General features: G+C 41.8%; 1 protein-coding gene across 11 annotated transcripts in view; it reads right to left on the bottom strand.

Moving 5' to 3' along the window:
• Positions 1–666: 666 nt before the first annotated feature.
• TMEM212 (transmembrane protein 212) overlaps positions 667–25,025 on the bottom strand; it is a 53,096-nt gene continuing 28,737 nt past the window's right edge. For 5 of the 11 annotated variants that reach the window (XR_009262432.1, XR_009262433.1, XR_009262430.1 and 2 more), the window contains 2 exons: positions 13,885–13,944; positions 12,620–12,685 (listed from right to left, as the gene is read on the bottom strand). Coding sequence is in view for 2 of the 11 variants with exons in the window: in XM_058732396.1 (XP_058588379.1) it covers positions 2,202–2,222; positions 12,362–12,685; positions 13,885–13,944; positions 23,638–23,796 (564 nt within the window). In the remaining 9 variants the exon portion in view is untranslated. Of the gene's footprint in view, positions 1,104–2,078; positions 2,223–12,361; positions 12,686–13,884; positions 13,945–16,669; positions 19,256–23,637; positions 24,644–25,025 lie in introns of those variants that run through there. The other 6 variants (XM_058732397.1, XM_058732396.1, XR_009262429.1 and 3 more) reach the window with 6 other exon arrangements.

Raw genomic sequence — 25,025 nt, 5'->3', positions numbered from 1 at the left:
ACCAAAGTTCCAGGAAGCAATCACTGGACCTCACTGGCCCCACGGTTGGTGCCATAGCAGCTGAAACTTTAATTCTTGATAAAATGCCCAAAAGTCACCTTAAACCCTTTCAAAACAGAGATGGATGCAAATAAGAGTGTAGAATGGAAGTAAATAAATAAATAGCCAGGGCACTCAGTCCTGGCTCAAAATGTTCAAATAATATTAAAATTAATTCAGGCTCTATACTGATAAGTCCCAGGTCCAGAGCTAGGCGTCTTACAGCTTCTTAGGTGACAGAGGAACATATGTTGATTGCAGAGCTGAGGTCTGAGTGGTACCTAGAGGACTTTCAGACACCAGCAATTCAGTTGTGTCTTCTGGAACATATTGTTTAGCTTCTCTAAATATCATATTTTTCCATGAGATGTCTAAAATGTTATGTCTATTCAGGTAAGGTCATGATCTTGTGGTCGGCGGGTTCGAGCCCCACATCAGACTCTGTGCTGACAGCTCAGAGCCTGGAGCCTGCTCTGGATTCTGTGTCTCCCTCTCTTTCTGCCCCTCTCCCACTCATGCTCTGGCTCTCTCTCAAAAATAAATAAACATTAAAAAAATTTTTAATGTTATGTCTAAAATTTTCATTCTGTACTTGTGCATTCTCAAATGAATGGACTCCGTAGACACTGATATTCAAAGGCATCTAATAAATGTGTCGAATGAATCAACAACACTAGACACTGTTTTTGTTCTTGTGTTTGATTTTCTGCTATGTGGTTTACCTAGATAGTGTCACTGAATTCTCTCAACAAGCCTAGGAATCAGCTCTCCTCATCAGTTCCATTTGACCAGGGAGGAACCGAGGCCATTACCTACCTAAACTGACCAGAGGTCTAGGATCTGAATCCTGGTGTTTTTCATTCTGAAGTCCTGCCTGCTTTCCATTACACTCCACGGGTGCTTCTCAAACTTCAGCATGCATCAGAATCACCTGGAGGAGGGTCTCCCAACGCAGACTGTTGGGACCCAGCTCCCAAATTTTCAGTTCATACAAGTTCCCAGTGATGATGCTGTTGCTGGCATAGGAATCACATTTGCGAACCACTGTGCTATATTATTAAGACCTGTGGGCATAGAGACATAGAGACATGTAAGAATATATGACATAGTGACTATAAGAAGCAAATCTTTGGCCAGATTAAAAGAGACCTCTTACATTTTTTAAAAAATGATTTTATTGTTGACTAATCTCTATACCCAGTGTGGGGCTCGAACTCACAACCCCAGGATCCAGAGTTGCATGCTTTACTGACTGAGTCAGCCAGGTGCCCCAAGACCTCTTACAGCCACCCAAATAAGCTGTGTCTTCTCAATTGAGAGCCACTCAACTGCTGAATGGGGTTGCCTCTTGGGAATGGTTGAGCTGTCAGGGGCATTTAGACCTTGGGACATTTGTGAAAAGTTGGCCAAAAGGACAGCTATGGTCCCTTCTTATTTTATTTTATTTTTTTAAATTAGTTAATTTATTTTGAGAGACAGAGAGTACAAGTGGGGGAGGGCCAGAGAGGGAGAGAGAGAAAATCCCAAACAGGCTCCACACTGTCAGCACAGAGCCCGATGCGGGGCTTGAACTCATGAGCCGTGAGATCATGACCTGACCCAAAATCAAGAGTTGATGCTTAATAGATTGAGCCACCAAGGCGCCCCAGCTATGGTCCCTTCTGACTATTAAACTGTCATGAGTGTCATAGACAACTTATAGAGAAGCGAGGAGGGAGGCTCATTCTCCCCTTGCAGGAGACCCTTCTCATTATGGCTACTATTCTATGTTTTAATTGTGTTTGCAGATCTATAGTTGCTTTGGTAATGGCAATGAAGAAATGCTGAGCAAAATGGTTGCTTAATTTAGGTAATATAGAATTATAGTTTAATGAAACACTAAACACGGGCAAAAGGAATTTAAAGAAAACATTCATTCACTGCAAATTTGTATTTCAGATTTAAAAATTTTTATGACAATGATGATAAAATTTCCATTTTAAAAATCATAATATGTAATCAGAACAAAACAAGGTTAATAATCTGAAAGGCATAAAATGTACAATTATCTCAACTTTTATTTTATAAGAACACAGAAAAAACTGTTTGAAGATGAAAATTATTTTGTATTTCAAAATAATGGTCACAAGTATAACAAATTTAAGAGGAACACTGCTTCAAATTTATTGTCCATTCTTTTGACCCTAGAAGAAAAAAAAATAAAGTAGTGTTTATTTCTACAATTTATCAAAGAAAATAGAGTGTCACTTCTGACATTTAATTTAGCCTTTTTTATGTCACAGGAACCCAATGAAGGATGACTCAAGTAACAGCACCATGGTACCACTTAAGGATTTAAAAGGAATCACCAGAGAGAATAATATTGGTGATATTGGTGAAGGGGGATGGCAGAAAGATATAAAAAAGAAATATATGTGTAATAAAATATCTGGCATAAGCATAAAACAGTTCAGAAGAACCATTACTTTTGTGGGCAGGGACTGTCTAAGGAAGTGAGGAATCTCTCTGTTGAATATCTTTTTTTGGTCATTTGTTATTTGTTTTGTCTGGTTTGGATTGGCTTGGGGCATTTTGAAAATTAACAGAAGGTTAAAGGGTTCTTTCTAAAATCTTTGAATGAGAGCCAAGAATTTAAATTTGATTAGAAGTAAGAGGAAGAAAGCAAACATTTCTTGAGCAACTATCAAGGGCCAAGTCCATGTAAGGGTCTTTGTAGTAATTATACCATTTCACTTTGCAACATGTGGGGTAGGTGTTATCTCTAGGGCTCAAAGAGGTTCAATATTGATTTGCTCAAGGCTACTCAGATGGTAGGTGACAGAGGAAACATTTATACCTCAAACTGTCTGACTTCAAAAGTACCATGACTTCTCAGGATCTCCACATACCATAAATAATGCTGAAAGCAATTTTTCAATAAGGCACTTTTCCTTGGTATGGAAGTTCATATCTACTTTTCCTCTGTATTCCTTCCTGGAGCTCTGTTTTGGAGTCCATGACCACAGTAAATTCCTGCATGTTGTGTGAATTGCTTTTAAATTTGAAATATTCCTGACATAGAGTGAGGTAAGATTTTAGCTCTGGCTAGGAATACGTAAACGTGGCATCTAGTATTGCAACCTGCTACTCTCCTGTCTTCTGAGTCTCCCAGTCCCACCATTTAGCTCACTTTAGTCAGTCTCCATTCTCAAGGAACACATATTCTTGGAAAGGAGCTACACACACATGAATGTCACATAGAGGAGCATGGCTGTATCTTGAGTGTGAAGGGGAGTCACGGAAGGATGTAAAGCGGGAAAGTAACAAGAGCACATTGGAACTTCAGAAGGTTCAGTCTAGAGCCTGTGTGGAGGATACTTCTCAAGAAAGACAAGATTGGAAGCAAAGATGTCTGAGTGAGAGAAGATGGAGGGCTGGACCAGGGCCACTTGATCAGTACAGAGAAAGGGGGACACAGTGAATAAGGGGTGTAGCTGCCAGGATATGGTGATCAGCTCAGGTGGGAGGAGCCAAGGATGATTCCGAGTCTCAGGCTTGTCCTGAGTGTCACCAGGACTGCTGGCAACTGAGCTGGATTTACAGGAAGAAGAGCAGGTGTTGGGGACAAGGAAATGATCGGTGCCATTATAAACATCTTGAGTTTGATGTGTCTGTGAGACCCCCAGGAGAGTGTCCAGAAAATAGTCAGATGTGGAACTCATTAGAGGAGGAGAAGGAACTGGGCTATAGACATGGATGTGTGAGGTATCAGCCCAAAGGTGATAACTGAAGCCACCAGCCTTTAAGGATTCAGCAGAGCAATGGAGCCATCAGATAGATTGAAAAGGAAAAACCAAGGAGAAAGGAAGAAAACCAAAACAAATGGTCCATGGAAGTCAGAGGGGAGAGGATTTCATGGAGAAAGTGGTCAATAGTTTCAAAGGTTGTGAAGAGGTCAAGGAAAATGTGGATTGAAAAGACTCCATTGGGCTTGGCTATGTACAGGTTGCTCATTGGCAGCCTTTGCCATAAGAGTGTCAGTAGAAGAAACGAAGAGATAAGTTGTTAAATATGGCCTAGATTGAAACTGTTCTTATAGCTCGTGCTCTTCAGCACTAGGTTTATTATGAACTCAAAGCAAGGCATCATTTGGATCTGGTATGTAACCAACTAAAGCCATGGAGTGTCCAGTGGCAAGCTTCAGTACCTCATTGAGTTGAACCCCAGGAAGAAGTCCTTTTGATGCCTTCTATTAGGTTCTTAAAATGGCTTTTTATTAATGACGGGCTATGAAACCCTAAATGATAAAAGTAGGACTCACACATTAAATCCAAGGACTCTGTCTTGTCTCTCATGGTCAAGAAATCCCATGGGGTGCCTGGGTGGCTCAGATACTCAGTCTAAGTATCCGACTTTGGTTCAGGTCATGATCTCATGGTTTGTGAGTTTGAGCCCCTCATTGGGCTCTATGCTCACAGCTCAGAGCCCGGAGCCTGCTTCAGATTCTGTGTCTCCCTCTCTCTCCACTTCTCCCCTGCTCATCTTTCTCTCTCTCTCTCTTTCAAAAATAAAAATAAACATTAAAGAAAAATAAAAAAAAAAAAAAAGAAACCCCTTTGCATCTTCCTGAGCTCTTCCCTTATTCCTCATGCTAACTGATACTAAGTTCTCTTGATTGTACCTTCTAAATATCTTTCAAATGTTTCACCTCTTCTCCATGTCCACTAACACTACCTAATTCAAATCTCATTATTCCTCATGTGGGCTCCTGGTCCTTCTGGTGCAGGCGACATTTCCCCTCAGTCCCTGTAAGTCAATGGGGGACCAGAATATGTCTTGCTCATCCTTCTGTCTCTACCCTTCAGCTTTTAGCATGGTATATGGCAAATAATATACGTTCACTAAATGTTGAGGGGCAAGTATAAATAATGAGTGTTGTATTTAGGGCTTTGGAATCAGATTCCTCAACATGTGATAGGAGGGAAGTCATATACTAGTGAACACAAGATACTCCTCTTGTCAGATAGGTACTAATTACCATCCAGCGCTTAGCAATTCTATTGCTTTAACTAGCAGCGTTCTTTCTTATCCATGACACTAGGTTAGTTACATGAAATAAGAGGAGAAAAACATTTGGAACAACCTTTTTGCACATAAACTCGAGTTTAAAACTCCTTACTTATTTGGTAAAACAATGGTTAAGTTCTGCAACTACACAGATTGGTCTAGAGGGTATAATGCCAAGTGAAATAGGTCAATCAGAGAAAGACGCATACCATACAATTTCACTCCTATGTTGGGTTTAAGAAACAAAATGAACAAACAAATTTAAAAAAGGGACAAGTGGAAAAACAGACTTTTAAACACAAGAACAAACTGGTGGCTGCCTGGTGGCTTGCCAGGGGGAAGGTGGGTAGGGGAACGGGTCAAATAAATACAGGGGATCAAGTGCACAGAGAGTACACTTATTTTGATGAGCACTGAGAAAACACATAGTATTGCTGAAACATTATATCATACACCTAAAATTAATGTAACACGATATATTAATTTTGCCTGAATCATAAAAAAAGACAACCAACAAGATAATTCTGGTTGGTTTGATATGACAGACCGAATACTGAGCAAAGAAAGTTGTTTTCCCAAAGTGGTTAAAGCAATCTATAAATCTGTGACAACTCTCATATCCATCTTGATTGGATAATATTGCTAGTGCATATTCCTTCTTTTTTTAAAAAAAAATTTAATGTTTATTTTATTCTTGAGAGAGAGAAAGAGAGAGAGAGAGCAGGGTAGGGGCAGAAAGAGAGGGAGACACAGAGTCTGAGGCAGGCTCCAGGCTCCAAGCTGTCAGCACAGAGCCCGATGCGGGGCTCAAACCCACAAACTGTGAGATCATGACCTGAGTTGAGGTTGGACACTTAACCGACTGAGCCACCCAGGTGTCCCTGGTGTATATTCCTTCTTGAACTAGCAGGGTAAAGGCTATGTGGGGTACCCCAGCGACACATCAACATGGCTTAGGACAGGTGAAGAGCCACCCCTGGTTGCTGACAGTCCTCCCTTCTGAGTGTTAATCTTCCCCAATGGAATAAAGTTTTATTTGAAAATCACAGACCGGGACCGATCTGGAAAGGTCTTTGGACGTGGCTGGCCAAGCCCTGTGGTGTTAGAGATGAGGAAGCTCAAGTCCACAACTACTGATGTGTGCAGGGGTGAACTGCTGCCTTACCCACTGTCCCTGCTGGCTGGTAGGGCCTGTTTGGGAGGGAAGTGACATTGTGTCATTCCTCAATCCTCATAGCCTTGATTGCGTGTCACCCTATTACTTGGCTCGTGGGTCTCTCTCTTCTTTCCTGGGGGAATGAACTCAGGTACCCAGTAACAGCCACTGCATATTCTCTTCGTTAATTAATACAATGCAAAGTGTCCGACCAACATTGTTACCTCCCTAAATGGCTTTGTGCTCACATATTGGCACCATTTCAGTCATTCTGACATATTCACTAGTATAAATTCAATTTTCTTTGTTGAAACCAAATTTATATGATTATAGAGAATGGAGGTTTCTGACTTCTGCTCAAGTTTCTGCTCTTTTAGAAAGCAAAAATTTCTTCTGTGTTTTAAATATATATCTTATTTGTTTTAAATACAGCATTTAAAGTTTGTTGAAAAATATATTCATAATCATAACATTAAATTTTTTTTTTAATGTTTATGTATCTTTGAGAGAGTGAGAGAGAGGGAGAGAGAGAGAGCGGAGACAGAGCATGATCAGGGGAGGGGCAGAGAGAGTGGGAGACACAGTATCTGAAGCAGGCTCCAGGCTCTGAGCTGTCAGCACAGAGCCTGACGCGGGGCTTGAACCCACGAATTGTGAGATCTTGACTGGAGCAGAAGTCAGGTACTTAACTACTGAGCCACCCCAGTGTCCCCATAATAATATTTTAGATTAAAAGTAAGGAGCAAGGAAAAAAAAAAAAACCCTCGTAGGATATTTTATATTAAAAGATTAAACTGACTGTCAAAAGGAAAATATGTTGATACTCACAATGATTATAAAATAAAAACTGACAAAAGGCAGTTTTCAGGTTACCTCCTCAGCTATTTCTTCTGCTTTGACAAAATATCAAGCTCATTTTAATACATCACAATAGACACTTCCCTCTCATTTCCTCTCTTAGCAAGTTGCTATCACCCTTGGCATCATCTTGCTGATTAAATGAAATGAAAATATCCTGGAAAAAATAGCTTCCATTTCTGATATGTGAGTTAATTTTTGTCTGTGAGAAACATAAGAAAGACTGTCCACAAAATGCATGCCTATGCAAAGCCACTCGGAGTCTGTAAAACTGAATACACTCTCCAAAAGGTGTGGCTCAGCAGGGTGGAGCCTGGCCTCCAGACCCTTTGAGACCAGGAGCGAATCCTGACTCCACATGGCAGGCTCAATGTCCTCATCTGTGAAAGGGGGAGAATGAGTTTTGCAGTGTTGTGAGGAAGAAAGGAGGTAAAGCACCTGACAAGTAGTCACTGCCCAATAAATAGCACCTACAATCACTCTGCTACTACTCACCAGCATTATTATTCCAGAGAACATAATGAGATCAAGGGAATGCTAATGCCCTGGATTGCAATTAGTTTTCTAGATTCTGACTTTTCTATCGACCAAGTTGAGGAGACCACATAAAGGAATTTGTGAGGAAGAAATACAGTGCATTCTGACCGCTGTGTGGTCCTACTTGAGGTTTTACTTGGATCTCCCCAAGGGGATTTAGTTCCCAGAAGCACCAGAAAGACCTTGGTGTAGCCCAACATGAGGTCTCGGACCTTTAGGATGAGAGTCATGGATGAATTTATGGCAAAACACATTGCTATTGCTGATGATGCAGGGTACATCCGCTAGAAGATTTGAAGCCAATATATTTCTGCAGATTTGTCTTGTGTTTAGAGGAAGACGGTCCTCCACTGATAAATATTCTGTCCTCATATGTTTTTTCACTGTTTCAAGGGTTTACCTACATCTTTTATGGGAAGCAAATATTTCTCAATTCATTGAGAAAAAAAAATAAAACCATTGTATCACATGTTAAGGGGGAAAATATTTTCTTTCTCCTTTCATTAAAAAAAAACAAAAAAACAAAACCCCAAACATAACAATGAATAATGAAAGGAAAACAGAGGGAGCCATTCCATTCTGTGGGGGAGGGGCGGAGTAGCTGCAGGGGACAGCTGCAGCACGTCTGGCGTCCCAATTCTTTCCTTTCCCATCACTTTATTACTTACTGGACCAAGAATGTAGACAATTTCGGCTATGGTTGTTTTGCGTTTTAGTTTCTCAACTTAATCTTATGCGGTGCTCCTTTGCCCCCTGCACTGAGTCCTAAGCCCACAGGGTCACTTCATGGTGTTTCATGTAGCCACAGAAGCGGGGACTCTTACTCCTTTTCCAGCTCCAGCTCCAGCTCCTCCCATGGGGCCCTGGAAAATTTGGAAGGGCTTGTGGTCTTAGCTGGGGCCGCTGTAACAGACTACCATAGGCTGGGTGACTTAAACAGCAAACATTTCTCACCGTTCTAGAGGCTGGAAGACCAAGATCAAGGTGTCAGCTGATTCAGCATCTGGTGAGAACCCTCTTCCTATTTGGCAGATGGCCACCTTCTTGCTGTATCCTTATGTGGTGGAGAGAGAGAGGACTCTGGCCTCTTCACCTTCTTATAAGGGCATCATGAAGTTAATCCCATCATGGGAGCTCTACCTTCCTGATCTTACTAAACTTAATTATCTCCCAAAGGCCCCGCCTCCTAATACCAGCACAGTGCAGGGGGGGAGGGGGGGAGGGAGGAGGGAAGGGGGGTTAGGGCTTCAACATGAATTTTTCAGAGACACAAACATTCAGTCTGTAGCACTCATATAATGCTTTTATCAAAATCATCATAAAGCAAAACCCTTTATGCCTTTTTCAAGCATTTCTCACTGTGGTTTTAGTTGGGGACCAACTGACTGCATATGCACACACACCAACACTGTGTGACCCTCAACCAGATGCTATCTACTGTTAGTGTCTTCCTCCCAAATCGCTATGTTGAAGCCCTACTCCCCACTGCGATGGTATATAGATGTGAGTCATTCGGGAGAAAATTAAATTTAAATGAGGTCATGAGGATGAGACCCCCCCCCCCCCCCCACGAAGGGATTAGTGTCCTCATAAGAAGAGGACAGAGTTCTCTGTCCAGGAGCAGGGTCCAGGGAGGACAGTGAGGTGACATCCACAAGCCAGGAAAAGAGGCCTCAGTGAAGATCGACCTTACTGGAAACCTGACCTTGGGCTTCCAGTCTCCTACACCATGAGAAATAAATGTGTGTTGGTTAAGCCACCAAGTCTCTGGTATCTTGTTATAATAGTTTGAGTTGCCTGGGATGCAAGGTGACTTCAATTCTCCTAAAGTGAAAAGGCACAGGGAAGAGAGAAATGATGAATATGGTGATTCCTAAGGGACTGTTTGATAAATTTCTGAAAACATGTTTTCAGACTTACGGAAAAACTCTTAGAATTGAATATTTTCTATCATGAGATTGACTATTACATACATGAAAAAAAAATGATTTTATTCTCTAACACAATACAATTTCCCCCAAATCTTCCTTTAAACTATCACTTTCTTCTTTCTTACAAATTTTCACAGCTTTTGATTTTCCCGATATTTACATACATTTACATGCATAAATATTCCTGTATTTACATATGCATATTTACATTGATACGTTTATGAAAGAAGAGTAAATCAGCAGCATATTTTATAGTATTTATATAGCTTTTAATAAATTTATAATTTTTAATAAAATTTTAAAAATATGATTTGTCTCTTCCAGCACATAGGGAACCTAACATCAAAACTCTCTGGAGGCTCATTAAATGCAGAATCACCATGTAGAATTCTATATCCTGACCAGTGATCTGCCATTTCTTCTGAGAAGGTTATATGTTTTCTAGAATTTTGACAAACAATACATTATTTCACTGCTGGAAACTGTGCCTAGTATCACGGAGATCTCTACATGGTAACATGGTAACAAAGGTTTGCTCAAGCTGCACATGCTCCTTGTGGGCTCGGGGAGGCGGTGGTGTATTTATTAATACAGAACCTCATATCCCATTATGTCAGCCACTCATCCTTGCTAATGAAACATGATATGCCACCACCATGGATTAAGTGGTGTCAAATCATCCAAAAACGCTCACCAAAGATTTGCTGCTTGTTAAATTTATCGAGAGCTTTCACCCAAACTCGTGCTGCATTTTATGCACATGGGAAAACTGAGATTCTGTCCAGAAGTGACACTTAGAGAATCCTGTGCTAGGAAGAGAATTTTTACCAGAATCTCTTGGGGGCATGTGCTAAAAATGCATATTCCCTGCCTCCAACCCCTGAGTTTCTGCCATAAGAGTGGGCTGGGATGAAAGCCAGAAATCTGATTTAATAAGAACCCTGGGTGATTTTGATGTTATTGATCCACATTGAGCAACATGTTGTAGTTGTGTTGGATCTTGCATCCAATTTAGAAATTACACACTTAATTTAGAAATCACTTGTTTTGAGCAAGATGGGCAAAGGCAAAATTCTAAACTTAGAGAACTTTGCTTTGTTCTCAATGAATTTTTTCTCTTTCCAGGAACTTCAGGTGGCTTCACTATTGGGTTTCCATGAGGCTGGCTTACCAAGCTCTGGACATAATTTTTCGTAGTTTTCTCGCTGACCTCCACCCATTGTTAAACTTTAGGTGTCATGCCCAAAGATGGCAGCCAGATGTCTGATGCCAAGGAGTTATGGGTGGCTAACACTTTAATGTGTAGTTCTCCTGGGTTTATGTTCCTTTTAACAAAAGGGCTCTAGGAAGTTGGGATAGTCCCCACAAGGGAGAAATTTCAAATACTAAACTTCTAGATGCACTGGCAATACAGCAGGGGAGGTCATTTTGGTCTACTAGCCTCAACTCTCAGTGGGCCTCCTTGCAAAATCAACTCTGTTCCTAAGAATGTACAGGATTTCCTTTGCAGACTTATGTAGAAGTTGAAAGGACAAGACTGACCACAAAAGGTATTGAGAGTGCCAAGTTCTTGTCTTCCAGCTTTGCTGATCTGTGCTGATATGATCAAACTGGGAAAAAAATTGGCTAACATAACTCAAATTCACCTGACCTTAATATAAAACTAACTTGAATTATCAAGCCAGTATAAGAGTTTGCAGTGGGAAATACCTCTTTCCAGGAGGAGGCTGTTCAACCCACAATGGAGTGACCCATATCAGATGTAGGAATTTGGAATCAGAAATCACTTGTACTGTTCTCCCAGTTGATCCTGCTCTAACCCTCCTGGAGGCCAGAATTATGCATCTTGATGTCTAGCGAAGGAGAGAGGATACAATGTGGGTGACGAGAAGCCCAGGAAAAATCTGAACTGTTAAGAAAAATAGCTCTGGGTTCTGAATCTGGTCCTCATGCTCAGTGGCTGTGTGATGTTGGGCAAATTACATAATTCTTTTTATTTCTTTAATATTTGTTTATTTTTGAGATACAGGAATAAATCATGAGCAGGGGAGGGGCAGAAAGAGAGGGAGACACAGAATCTGAAGCAGGCTCTAAGCTGTCAGCATAGAGCTTGACGTGGGGCTCATACAGACAAGCCGTGAGATCATGACCTGAGCCGAAGTTGGGAGTATAACCGACTGAGCCACTCAGGAGCCCTCAAATTACATCATTTTTTAGCTATAGTCTACTATGTGTGAAATGGGAAGTACACTGATACATAGTAAACATTCAGTTCATACTTCTATTACTATCATTATTAATATTCTTCAAAAAAATTTTTTAATGTTTATTTTTGAGAGAGACAGAGGGGGAGAGAGAGAGAGAGAGAGAGAGAGAGAGAGGGAGAGAGAGAGAGACAGTGTGAGCTGGCGATGGGCAGAGAGAGAGGGAAACACAGAATCTGAAGCAGGCTCCAGGCTCTGAGCTGTCAGCACAAAGCCCACCACAGGGCTTGAGCCCACGAACCGTGACACCATGACCTGAGTCGAAGCCGGACGCCCAACCGACTGAACCACCCAGATGCCCCAAATGTTATTAATATTCTTATTAGCCATCTTAGAGAAAGCTAGAAAGGTAAATTTGATGTTGGTGTATATCAGCCTCTTTGCTGGAGTAGAAGTAGAAATAGTGGGAAACGTCTGATTATAAAAGATACAGTGATAAGTAAGAGAGACAGATCAGGCACTAATATGGCAGACTTTCCATTTTAGCATTCAGGATGGAAAAAACTGGTTCCCCCTTTCTGAAAACTTACATGTATGTGTCTATTCCAGATAAGTCCTGCAGAAAGCTTGATGAACACTGTCAGGGACACACAGAACATGGCGAAGCTCAGGCACAGGTCGAAGGCTTGAAGCGTCAGGTGGTACGCTTCATAGTGTGGTGGGTCCACACAAGCTGATGGGAATTTTGCATACGGAAAAGGGAAGGCAACTGCATAACCGAGGTAACCGGTCCCTGCAATCCCTGAAAACGAGTAGAAGCAATATGGACCAAGGAGAGCAGATTCCAAGGCTATCGCAAAATGAAGTGGACATCCCATAATGCTTAGAATCACAAAGGTGAAACTAGCTTCCCACTGAAAATAAAACAAAAATAAATTGTTACTTTGGAAACTAGACTCTTCAAAAGCTTCTCAGCGATGTGGAGAAAGAAAGCGTTGTTGGATATTAATCTCTTTTACTGGGAAGTGAAGGAGAAATGGGTTACAATTTTCTCTTTAGGCCCTTTTATTCTCTTCTTGAATCTACACTCTGGGAGAATAACATATCAGCCAACTGAGCCAAAAACTAATTGAATTCCATTCAACAAACATGTGTTTATTTATCTTCTATCATGTGTTAAGAGCCAGCTTACGGTGGGAAAAAGATGAATACCAGAATCCCTGCCTTATCCTAGGACCTTGCTAGTCAGGGCATGGTCCATGGTCCAGTAGCACTGACATCCCTGGAAGTTTGTTAGAAATGTAGAATCTCATACCTCCCCCAGATCTACTGTATCAGAATTTACATTTTAACCAGATTCCCAGGTGACTCACACTTATTTGAGCCATGGGAAGATCTATGATCAGAACAAAGTAGTCTTTCTATATCCTGGGATTACTTGGCTCCCTACTATTGAAATGCAATATATCATAGACTTCCCATCCTTCTTTGGGGGGGGGGAGAAGTAACAGAGACAGTGGAAGGACATCCCAAGCTGAGGAGTTGAGACTTAAACATACATTATTAAAAACAGAGGAGCCTATAGATCCATTTATTCAGAATGAAATTTGGGAGCATAATATTGGTTCTGTCCTCTCCAAATTGGAATACTTAAATATTTACAATAATCACAGGAACTTGTAGAAAGTGTTTGGAGAAGAAATCAGATATAAATTATTCATTTAAGGGGCACCTGGGTGGCAGTTGGTTGAGCGTCCGACTCTTGATTTCAGTTCAGGTCATGATCCCAGGGTTGTGGGATCAAACCCTGCATCGGGCTCTGTCCAAGCTGAGAGTGGAGCCTGTTTGAGACTCTCTCTCTCTCTCTCTCTCTCTCTCTCTCTCTCTCTCTCTCTCCCTCCCTCCCTCTCTCCCACTTGTGCTCTCTCTCTAAAATAAAAATAAAAAATATTCATTTAAAGCCAGTTTATTACTGAAAACCATCATAGTAAGGCATCAATCAGAAGGAACTCAATTATAATTGGAAATCACATTCTCTATGTTCCATCCTGAACTGGTAGAGGTTTGACCTTCAAACCTATTCAACCTTCCTACTGAAGGTCTATATATTTACCAGGTATCTCTTGGTCCACTCTTTGTGAGCCACCAGCAGAAGTATACCGGTCATGATGGCCTGTGAAAAGAAAATGGAAAAATAATATCCATGATAGAATGTACCTCTGGAAAGAGTTCAATCTGTCTCACGGTTTGACAACTTTATTATGAACTAGAAAGAACAGCAAATGGCTAAATGGATTTATGGCTCTGATCTCTTCCTCATCTGGGATGACAATGAAGAAAAAAGCCATCAGTGTCATAAAGACATGATTCATACAAGCTCTTTTTTTTTTTTTTATTTTCTGTGCTGCCTTTGCCATTGCAATTATAACCTCCCCTACTGTAAGGTGTCACTGCAATAAAAGCTTGGCTTTATAACCCTTGCCATATGTTTTATTTTGATTAATTGTCTATCATTCATCTTTCCCACAAATTGCTAAAATTACAAATGGGAGGAACCGGAAAGGAAATGTGTCACAGAACCCTGAAAACTTGCCCAGCAACAGCATTATCTTTTACTCTTTGCTTTTCTTTTGAGATTCAGGAGCCTCAGCCTACTGGTGGGATGCAAATATGTGATCTCCGTTTCTCAAGTAACAAAGATTATAATTAGAGTGAATGCATGGCAGGACATTAATTGTTCTGGGTGCACTGGTGTTCAGCTTTTCAAAAAAAGTTTTGTTTTGTTTTGTTTTTTAATAGTCTCCGTTGAGGGAAAAAGACCCAAAGTGCAGAATGAAAATAGTTCAACAAAGGAGGGAATGGTGTCAGGGCAATATATAATGAAAAAAGAAAAAAGAATACTGGGCTCATCTTTGATTCAGCTCCGGGTCTGGTGAAGGAGACCTTTTGTGGTCACTGAGCCTGGAAACTGCTTATTCCTGACCCATAAATCATTTGTTCCTGGTCAGGGATGTTTTGAGGTTGAGAGAGACAACCAGGAAGAGACGTGCCTGAAACCAGATATAGAGTGAGGGCAGGAGTAAAAGCAGTTACGAATTAGGTTTTTGACAGAGAAATAAACATGACTGTATATATAGTATCAACAAATTTAAGGGGGTGGAAATCAGAGCTTCTACCAATATGGTTTTGTGATATGCTGCTTTTGTAGCTTCTGTGTCCAGCCTGTTTTTTTTCTTTTTTTTTTTTTAGATCCAGCTTTTCATTTTCCTGGCATATTTTATTTTGAACGCCCGACTTGGAGAATTCAAGAGAGGTGGGGGAGAAGTATGCACATGTACGTTCACACAACACTTCTCGTGTGGCTCAGGCTGAAATTCCAGACGTGGCATTGCCGCACCATAAAACTCCCGTGGATAAAAACAGAACCATCTGTAGTCGAAAGAGGTTGGCTTGATTCTCAAGAGGAAAGTTTCCAAGGGACCCTGTGGAGGTTGAGCCAGCATAAATAGCACAACAAAATAGAATTATTAAGAGCAATTGAACATTGATGTTGAGCCGGGGGCCAGTCTATGCTTTCAGAGGCAAAGGCATCCAATGGGCACGTTACTCCTCTATGGGCGAGAAACACAGGGGCAAACAAGAGAAAAGTGAAGGGTACACTCCTCTCCTGGTGTAACTCCAAGGAGAGAGCTGACATTATTAGACGCTTAGATTCCAGGTTGCCTTAACCACTTTGGCATGAACCGTTTCTTTCCTTTCAAAAGTTGAAAAATGCAGCCGAATCGCAGTCGCCTGATATTTTGGTTGTAGCTGCCAGCTTGAATTTTGCTTTGTTTACACAAAACTTTGAAAAGATCTTTCATGGAGTAGGCTGGTGTATGAATGCCATTCAGTAACTTGGGAAACCCACCCTGCGGACAGAGGTGGCTCAGGGGCGAGCACACCCATCTTCCCTGGTGCCCCTGTCCAGCATGCCTGCGAGACAGAGGACGGGTGTCCCCTGAGTCATAGCCTCCTGTTTTCTTGCTTTCTTTTCTTTTTTAAACTCTTGTATTTAGACAGGGAAGAGGGAAGAAAGAAAAAGGAAGAGTTTTGAAGGTAGGGGAGAGAAGTCAAATGGGAAAAGGAAATGTGAGAGGCGGTGTCTGAGAGGCAAGAGCTGGGCACAACAGGGCAGTTGGGTTTCAGAAAGGACCCAGAGGAGGTGCCTGGGGAGGTAGGAGCCCGGAGAGAAGGCCCAGTCCTGCACTCTGCTCTCTCTCTACTCTTGTTGGCAGGTTAGCTTTCTGCTCCACAGGCAGTTCCAGAGAGATTGCTTGGGGTTTGCAACGGTAGCAGCTAACACTCTGGTCGGATGATAATTGTGGGCCCTCCCACAGGATCTTTAAATTGCCCCCTGTAAAGGACATAAAGGACTAAAGGTTCCCAGAAGCAGATGAATTGAAGGAAGCAGGGAGGCATCACAACAGTAATAGAAACTTTTAGAGGGATCACTTTATTTATTTATTTTGAGAGAGAGAGGGAGGGAGAGGGAGCCTGACAGCACAGAGCCTGACACGGAGCTCGAACTCACGAACCACAAGACCAGGACCTGAGCTGGAATCAAGAGTCAGATGCTTAACCGACTGAGCCATCCGGGTGCCCCTAGAGGAATCATTTTAATATGGGCTAATTTATTCACTTATAAACATCTGTTGTGAGTCTACTGCCAACAAGGGATGTGATAGGCACTCTGCAGATGGCATAATAGCATAAATTAACATTTACTGAGCCCTTACTGTATGTATGCCAGGCACTACACTAAACATTTTACATGTGATAACTCATTTAATCCTTATAACGATGGAGATCTTCTCTGACTTTAAAAAGTTTATTTATTTATTTATTTATTTATTTATTTATTATTTTAAAGAGAGAGGGAGTGTGCATGAGCGGGAGAGAGGGGCAGAAGGAGAGAGAGAGAATCCGAAGCAGGTTGCACACTCAGCATGGAGCCTGACATGGGGCTTGATCTCACTACCACCAGGAGACCACGGCCTGAGCTCAAACCAAGAGCTGGAAGCTTAACCGACTGAGCCACCCAGGTGCCCTGATCTTCTCCTACTTTTTAGAAGATGGAACAGAGAGGATAAATAGGACAAGCAAGCTCACCAAGTAATAATCATACACACAGTGGCTCCAACTTTCATTGGAATTTGCAGTCCAGATGTGAAAGTAATGTGCGTATAAGAGTGTCCACAAAATGAGGCAGGAAGAGTGAGTACACTCCGTGTGAGAAGGGCCCAGTGACAAGATACCGCTTCCAGGGGGAATGATCATGGAAGAAAGCAGCATGGGGGAAACGGGACCTGAAGCAGGTTTGAGGGATGGGTGTGATTTCAGCAGGAGATGGCAGAGGGAAGGGCAGTCTGGGCAGTGGGAGAAATGCGTGTAAAGGTGGGAAGGTGGCAGCCAGGCTTGAGAAACAGTGAGACAGGGGCCCAGAGGGGCAGGAGCTCTGGTTCCTGGTAGAAAAGAGTAGGAAATCAGGCTTGAAAGCCACATGAGGCTAGGTTGAAAAGGGCCTCAAGATTCAGGCTAACATATCTCGGCTTCGTTTGGACAATGAAGCAACACTGAAGGTTTTTGAAGGAGGAGCTTGACTGACACAGCAGAGGTCTAGAAAGACAAGCCTGTGCTCAAGTGTGTGCTGGGTAGGAATGAGGTGAGGCCTAGGCGTCTCTGTCAGAATTGGGTCTTCAAAAAAAATTTTTTTTTAACATTTATTCATTTTTGAGAGTAAGAGAGATAGAGCATGAGCAGGGTAGGGGCAGAGAGAGAGGGAGACACAGAATCCGAAGCAGGCTCCAGGCTCTGAGTTGTCAGCACAGAGCCCGACACGGGGCTCGAACTCACAGACTGCGAGATCATGACCTGAGCTGAAGTTGGACGTTAACTGACCCACCTGAGCCACCCAGGTGCCCCATTTCTGTTCTATTCTATTCTATTCTATTCTATTCTATTCTACTTTTATAAATGCTGCTAGCTATGCAATAGATGGATTTTATGATTCATTAATGAATGGGTTCCCACAGTTTGGCTATCAAAGTCATGTAGGCATGAAACCTGGGTGGGGGTGGGAAGTGGTAAGGAGTTGAGGGGGAGGTGGTGCCCAGTGAGCATGAGAGGAAAGAATGGATAAGGATATGCCTCACGGGAAAAATAAAAGTTAGCTAGCAACTGACTGGATGCGGTGGGGTAGGAGTGAGGCTGAGGGTGGGTTGGTTTAGGGCATTGTTGTCAGAGTGGTCTTAGGACCAGCAGCATCGGCATCACTTGGAAACTTGTGAGACAGGCAGAGTCTCAGGCCTCATCCAGATTTTGTAAATAAAATTTTAAAAATGTTTATTTATTTATTTTGAGAGAGAGAGACGAGAGAGAGAGAGAGAGAGAGAGAGAGAGAGAGAGAGAGAGAGAGAGCACGAGCAGGGGAGGGGCAGAGAGGGAGAGAGAGAATTCCAAGCACAGTGCAGAACCCAAAATGGGGCTCAAACCCTCTAACTATGAGATCATGACCTGAGCCGACTGAGCCACCCAGGTGCCCGGCCTCACCCCAGATTTCCTGAATCGGAGTGTACATTTTAACAAGATCCCCAGGTGATTCATATGCACATTACAGTTTAAGAAGCACTAGTTTGGAGGGAAGGGTTGAAATCAAAAGTCACTCTAGGGTTTGAAATCGAATTCAAAGCCAGGAAAGTCTGGAGAAGAAATCACTGCTTTTGGTGGTGAGATGGTTTTTGGGGAACAAGCCGGGCTTACAGAAGTTTAGGATATCTAAGCGGAAATTGGCCATCAGGTGTTCAGTGGTCTCAGGACCACTGAAGCTATAAGAGGCTTGAGTGATGATGGTACAATCAGGTCCCTTCTCTGACAGAGGAAGAAACTGGGACCTGCACGGGACGTCTTGCCCACCTTTCCCCAAGTTCCTGTCTCCAGGTAGGCTTCTGGATACAGCACTGTGGCTTGCCATTAACTAAGTCACTGGAGGGTGCCAAGCCACATTTTCCGGGATTCAAGTAGAGCCCAGTCCATTAGGCACTGTGATCTTGCTGCATACTTTCTGGCAGCTGATGGCCTTTAAATAACCTAGTTCAGAAATCCTAGGAAAACTGCTTATCATGTGGCTATCAGAGTAGAGTGAGGAGAGTTCTGAGGACCGATACTTTGAAGAATTCAGAAAGTCTCAAACGAAGGCACTGAACAAATGCAAAGTTCTGTTCCGCTTGTAAAAATCTATCTTTTCTAAGTCTCCGAAGGGATATGGAGTCATTTGCAAAAGGAAATGTCAATAGGATTGAAATGCACACATTGTCTTTCCACCAAAGGAAGATTCACTCTTCAGGCACATTGAGAAATGGGAAGGAAGGAAAGTTGTGGCACGAGTCAGAGACCTTTTGTAGTTGACCCCGATCAGACAGAGCTGTGCTTCACTGGGAAACTCACTAGAAAAAGAAAAAAAATCACATTGTTCCAAATTTAGACATTACTGAAAGAGTGAGCACTCTTATTGCTTTCCTTTTCATGACAATTTTGTCCTGCTTTAGTGTGAATACTGGCTTGACTTTTAGTCCTTGCAACCTAATGAGAGTTCACTGATATGATGCATTTTGTACCACCTGAGCACGGACTCATTCCCTTATTCAACCATATTTATCAAACAGTATTTATGGAACACCTAGTATATGACTCATTCTGTTCCAAGTGCTGGAGGCACAGCAGTAAACAAAATAGAAAAAAAAAATCCCCACCGTTGTACAATATACATTTTGTTGGGAGGGGTATTAACAAACAAACAATAAATACATTATGTAGTATATTAGATGGTGATAAGGACCATCAGGAAAAGAATAGAGTGGGGAATGAGAGACTGGGGATGCCAGTTGTGGGAGAGACTTACAATTTTATTTTATTTATTTATTTTTAAAGTTTTATTTATTTATTTTGAGGGAGATAGAGTGAACAAGCAAGGAGGGGAGGGGCAGAGAGAGAGAGAGAGAGAGGGAGAGAAAGAATCCCAAGCAGGTTCTGCGATGTCAGGGCAGGGCTCAATGCCGGTCTCGATCTCAAGAACCATAAGATCATGACCTGAGCCAAAATCAAGGGTCTGATGCTTAACTGACTGAGCCACTCAGGCACCCTGAGATTTACAATTTTAAATAGGGAAATGAGGGTAATGAAGGAAGGCATCAATGAGAAAGTGATATTTCTTCAAAGAATTAAAAGGAAGTGAGAGAATAAGCCTTGTGTAGGAGGAAGCTCCAGGCAGAGAACAGATAGTGCAAAGGCCCAGAGGCAAAAACACACCTTGGAATATTTGAAAACAACAAGGAGCCAGTGTGATGACTAAGGGAATGGAATGAGCTAAGGGAAGAGTGGTAGGAGATGAGGTCCCAAAGCTAACAGGATGGGGAATTCAGCCACTGGGCAGGGAATGGAATGGGGAAGTGAGCAGGCAGCAAGAGGTTAGGATCAAAGCATTTGGACAGATATTGGGCATGGATGGGATTCAGGGCAGGCAGCCCCCAAATACGCCACTTTGGTGTATTGATTACTTTGAATTAAAGTTACTTAAGCAACTGGTGCCAGAACATTCCTCTGTCCCCCTGAAATCAGGAAATGAATTCCCCATGTGAAGGGTACCCTCCCAGCACCTGGAGGGTAGAAATTTTCCTCGCTCACAGCACAGACGAAAGGCATGGTATTAACTAGCATGTGTGTAGAGCTTCAAAACCGGGGAAGCTCTTTATTACACAATCTTTGTTCAAATTTGGTCGTTCTCACTGAGCATCTTAGGGTTAGACAGCTCTGCATGGACTCTCTTTACCTACAAAATTCCTCATGTTATAGGTAAGGCAGTGTATAACTGGCTGAGTGAGGGTCCTGCTCTTGACCATATACCAAGAATGTCAGAATCAGGACTTGAGCATAGGCTCTGTCTCCCCAAATCCTACCTTTCGGATTCCAATTCCCTATGCCATTGGTCTCAAAATCAAATAGCCACCAACTAGCTGTATGCTGGAGACAGACCTTGTCATTTCTCTGGGAGTAATTGATAAAACAGATACTGGCATAGAGCAAATCTGTATTCAATAGTTTGTGATCCTAATCAACTCTCAGTGTCTGCTGAATGTTCTAGGATAGGCTGCAGGGATAGGCAAAGAATTACAAGAAAGGAATACAGAGTTGGACTACAATTATGGTTTTATTAAACACTGGGTCAGTTCTGTAGTCAGAATTAAAAAAAAATTAATAGAATAGAAAATATCAATTCATTTGACACAGAAGGTAAAATATTGTTTTTTTGAAGCTGTTTGTTCTATGTTCTATATATGTATCAAAATCTAACTACTTATCTAGAGAGAACTATATACATGCAACTATGTACATTCCAGGTCCTGGATGTAAAATGTTTTTCTTACTCTGGGTCATCAACAGAAAGTGTGGAAGCTGCTTGAATAAATGTCACTGTCATTTTTGCATTCTGGTAAATGTTTAATAACTGTTTCTTTGAATGAACATATGGTTTCAGGTAGGAGATGAGGAAAAGAGCAGACCAGCAAGACTGGGAGGTAGATGTAAAAGAAAAAAAAAGAAGGGATGCCTGGGTGGCTCAGTGGGTTAAGCGTCTGGCTCTTGATTTTGGCTCAGGTCATGATCTCACAGTTTGTGGGCTTGAGCCCTGCAATCAGGCTCTGTGCTAAGGGTGCAAAGCCTGCTTGGGATTCTCTCTCACCTTCCCTCTCTGCCCCTCCCCCCACTTGCTCTCTCTCTCTCAAAATACATAAATGAACATTTAAAAAATTAAGAAGAGAAAAGAAAAAAGGAAAACATCATCAAAGTGTTTCCTTGTTCAGTCCCACACTCGCACCATTTGGCTTTCTCCCATCTACTCACCATCCTTAAGTCCCACTAGATGGAGTTTTTAAAAATTGAGACCTTGTTTGTTTGTTTTTTCTCCCCCATTGTTAACTCAAGCATGTAGTAGGTTATCAATACATATTTACTTAATAAATAGATTAAAATGGTATTTTATAGCGTCTTGCTTTTAGGTGATATCTTAGTTAAAGTTAGATTTTTTTAAGACTTAGAGTGTTGCCTCTCCTAAGACTGGCTACATTTCAATAGAAAACTCCTTCAGATCAAAAGGCTTTAGGGCGCCTGGGTGGCGCAGTCGGTTAAGCGTCCGACTTCAACCAGGTCACGATCTCGCGGTCCGTGAGTTCGAGCCCCGCGTCAGGCTCTGGGCTGATGGCTCAGAGCCTGGAGCCTGTTTCCGATTCTGTGTCTCCCTCTCTCTCTGCCCCTCCCCCGTTCATGCTCTGTCTCTCTCTGTCCCAAAAATAAAAAAAAAAACCAAAAAAAAAAAACAAAAAAAAACAAAAGGCTTTAAAGTCTAATTCTCTAGTCTCCAATGGTGAATGTCATGCATCACAGGAAACAATGAGAGAAGGATTTGTTGCAAGCCTCTGTAACTCCTCTTAAATCATACCACCATGGAAGACACCAACTCACAAGGCTAGATGTGTTCATTTCTCTGACGCAGAGGGCTGGGGTACTGGTCTAATCCTTCCTTTGTACAGTCATTCAGTAAATAGACATGGAGCAGCTACTTGGTGCCTACTTATATTTGCCACATGCACACTTGCTAATGAACTGTGAAGTTAGTGAAGTACATCACCCAAATTCTTGAATTATTTGCAGTTCAAACAGTTGCGTGCAAAGAAAAATGTGGGAGAACTAAGGTTTGGGGCTTGCAAATCCTTGGATCATGTCAACACACCTGAGTATTTCTAGTGAAAGCATTCATCTGAAGATTATTTTACTCGGTTCTCCATTTTTTTTTACATTTTTTATGGTTTACATATTTCTTTTCTAAAATTTAAATTTTAGTGGCACCTGGTTGGTTCAGTCATGAGAGCATGTGACTCTTGATCTCAGGGATGTGAGTTTGAGCCCCACATTGAGGGTAGAGATTATTGAAAAAAAACAAAAACAAAAACAAAAACTTAAAACAATAAAATTCAAATTTCAAAAGATAGATTCCAATTTCTCAGAAAACCAAGGTAAGAAGACTAAAACAACTTTTTAAGAATTTCTTGAACAGCATTTCATTATAGTACACGTGATAGTGTATATGATAAAATGATATTAAGAAAGATTGTACATTTAAGAGACAACTAATAGAAATATATGTTCTACAGTCATCTAATTTTCTGTAGAATTTTGACTTCTTTGTATTGTTGCAAAACTTAAACAGGACATGTCATTCTCTTTTTTTGAAATGAATTAATTAATTAATTATTTTAATGTCTATTTAAAAAAAATTTTTTTTAACGTTTATTTATTTTTGAGACAGAGAGAGACAGAGCATGAACAGGGGAGGGGCAGAGAGAGAGGGAGACAGATTCCGAAACAGGCTCCAGGCCCTGAGCGGTCAGCACAGAGCCCGACGAGGGGCTTGAACTCATGGACCGTGAGATCATGACCTGAGCCGAAGTCGGACACTTAACCAACCAAGCCACCCAGGCGCCCCTTTAATGTCTATTTTTTGAGAGAGAAAGACAGAGCATGAGTGGGGGAGGGGCAGAGAGAGAGGGAGACACAGAATCTGAAGCAGGTTCCAGGCTCCAAGCTGTCAGCACAGAGCCCCATGTGGGGCTCTTGAAATAGTGAACCATGACATCATGACCTGAGCCGGAGTCGGACACTCAACTAACTGACTGAGCCACCCAGGAGCACCCCCAAAAAGACACGTCATTCTTTTTCTTCTTTCCCTCCCTTCTTTCTATACTCTCTCAATATATGTAATAAAATATTTTCCTACCAAAGCTCCATTCCAGATGGGGCAAGCAATCCAGACATTCCATCCTGTGAACCAAAGCTTGTAAGAAAAGACAGGGAAGAAAGCGATAACTCCAGAGAATACACTGAGAGTCCCCAGAGAAATGAGAATTCGGCCAGCAGCCTGGGATAGGCTCTGCATCTTCCTCTGTGACTTGGGTCCTGGATCTCAAAGATATTTTGTTACCAAAACATGAGGGTATGTCAGGCCTCAGTAAACAGAAGTTTCTTGGAGACAGTAGCCATGACGCATGTGGACTGTTGATCTACTTGGAAACAAGCTTGCATTTGTTTCACCAAAGATAGTGAATTGTAATGAAGTAATCCTTGACATAAATTTGATACAATTAATTCTAATACTAGTTTCCTGAGAGAAAGAGAAAGAGAGAGAGAGAGAGAGGGAGGGAGAGGGAGAAGTCATTCCTTGTTTTGGATTTCGGCCTCCATTCCCTTCATTCTGCCCTGTCGTGGGGAGTGCCCACTTCCTGGCTTAATCAGATTCAAAGGCTTGCTGACTGAGCTAATTGTTTCTCAACTCAACCTGCCTGGTGGTTCCAGCATAAAGCCAACATCCTTTGTGCACAATAGATCCACATTCCCAGCACAATTTCCCACAAAACAAAGTAAAAATAAGCACTCTGATCACTTTTCATTACATTTAATTTCAATGATTTCAAGCAAACGCAAGACCTCTCCCCATTGTTCAAAGTTCAGTTCTATTACCATACTTTTGAAGTTTTGATAAAGATTTTTGACACGGTTTCATTCCCAAAGGGGCATACGCTTCATCATGGAGTTCTGTCTTGTTTTCTCGAAACGAGTTTCATCTTAGGTGTTTTATTATTAATTCAATTATCAAGTAGAGGACGAAGGTGGAAGTGTATGCAGTTGTAAAATGCACTTTGAGCAGTAACTTATTAGTCGGATGAAATACCAACCTCCGATCATTCTTTTTTCTTAATTTTTTTTTTTTATCGCGAGTCCACCCGCCGCTGCCACCAGCCCCCGCCCTCCCCGCCTCGGGCTGCTCCCCCTCAGCCTGCCTCACCTCACAACCACCACCATGACCGCAGCCGCCACGGCCCCTACTCTTCAATCATTCTTGAATCCTAATTCAATTCAATAATTAGACGTTGGGCTTATGTACATTGAAGTGATTGCAAAAGGCTTATCTCTTAATTTCTCATGTATTCGAGAAAGTGGTATGTATTTGCTTTTGACTAATAGGACACGTTTGTTTCTTCTAAGATAATAATCTGAAAACACAGACCGTTTTCTGAAGATAGCTGAATAATTTTCCTGTTCTATATTAATACTCTTTCCTTTAAATGAGATGATGAAAAATAATTTTACGAATGGAAATGCAGTGGT

The sequence above is a fragment of the Neofelis nebulosa genome, chromosome 5 (assembly GCF_028018385.1).
Source record: "Neofelis nebulosa isolate mNeoNeb1 chromosome 5, mNeoNeb1.pri, whole genome shotgun sequence".
Classification (NCBI taxonomy): Eukaryota; Metazoa; Chordata; class Mammalia; order Carnivora; family Felidae; genus Neofelis; species Neofelis nebulosa.
This window is presented reverse-complemented; position numbering and strand designations above follow the sequence as displayed.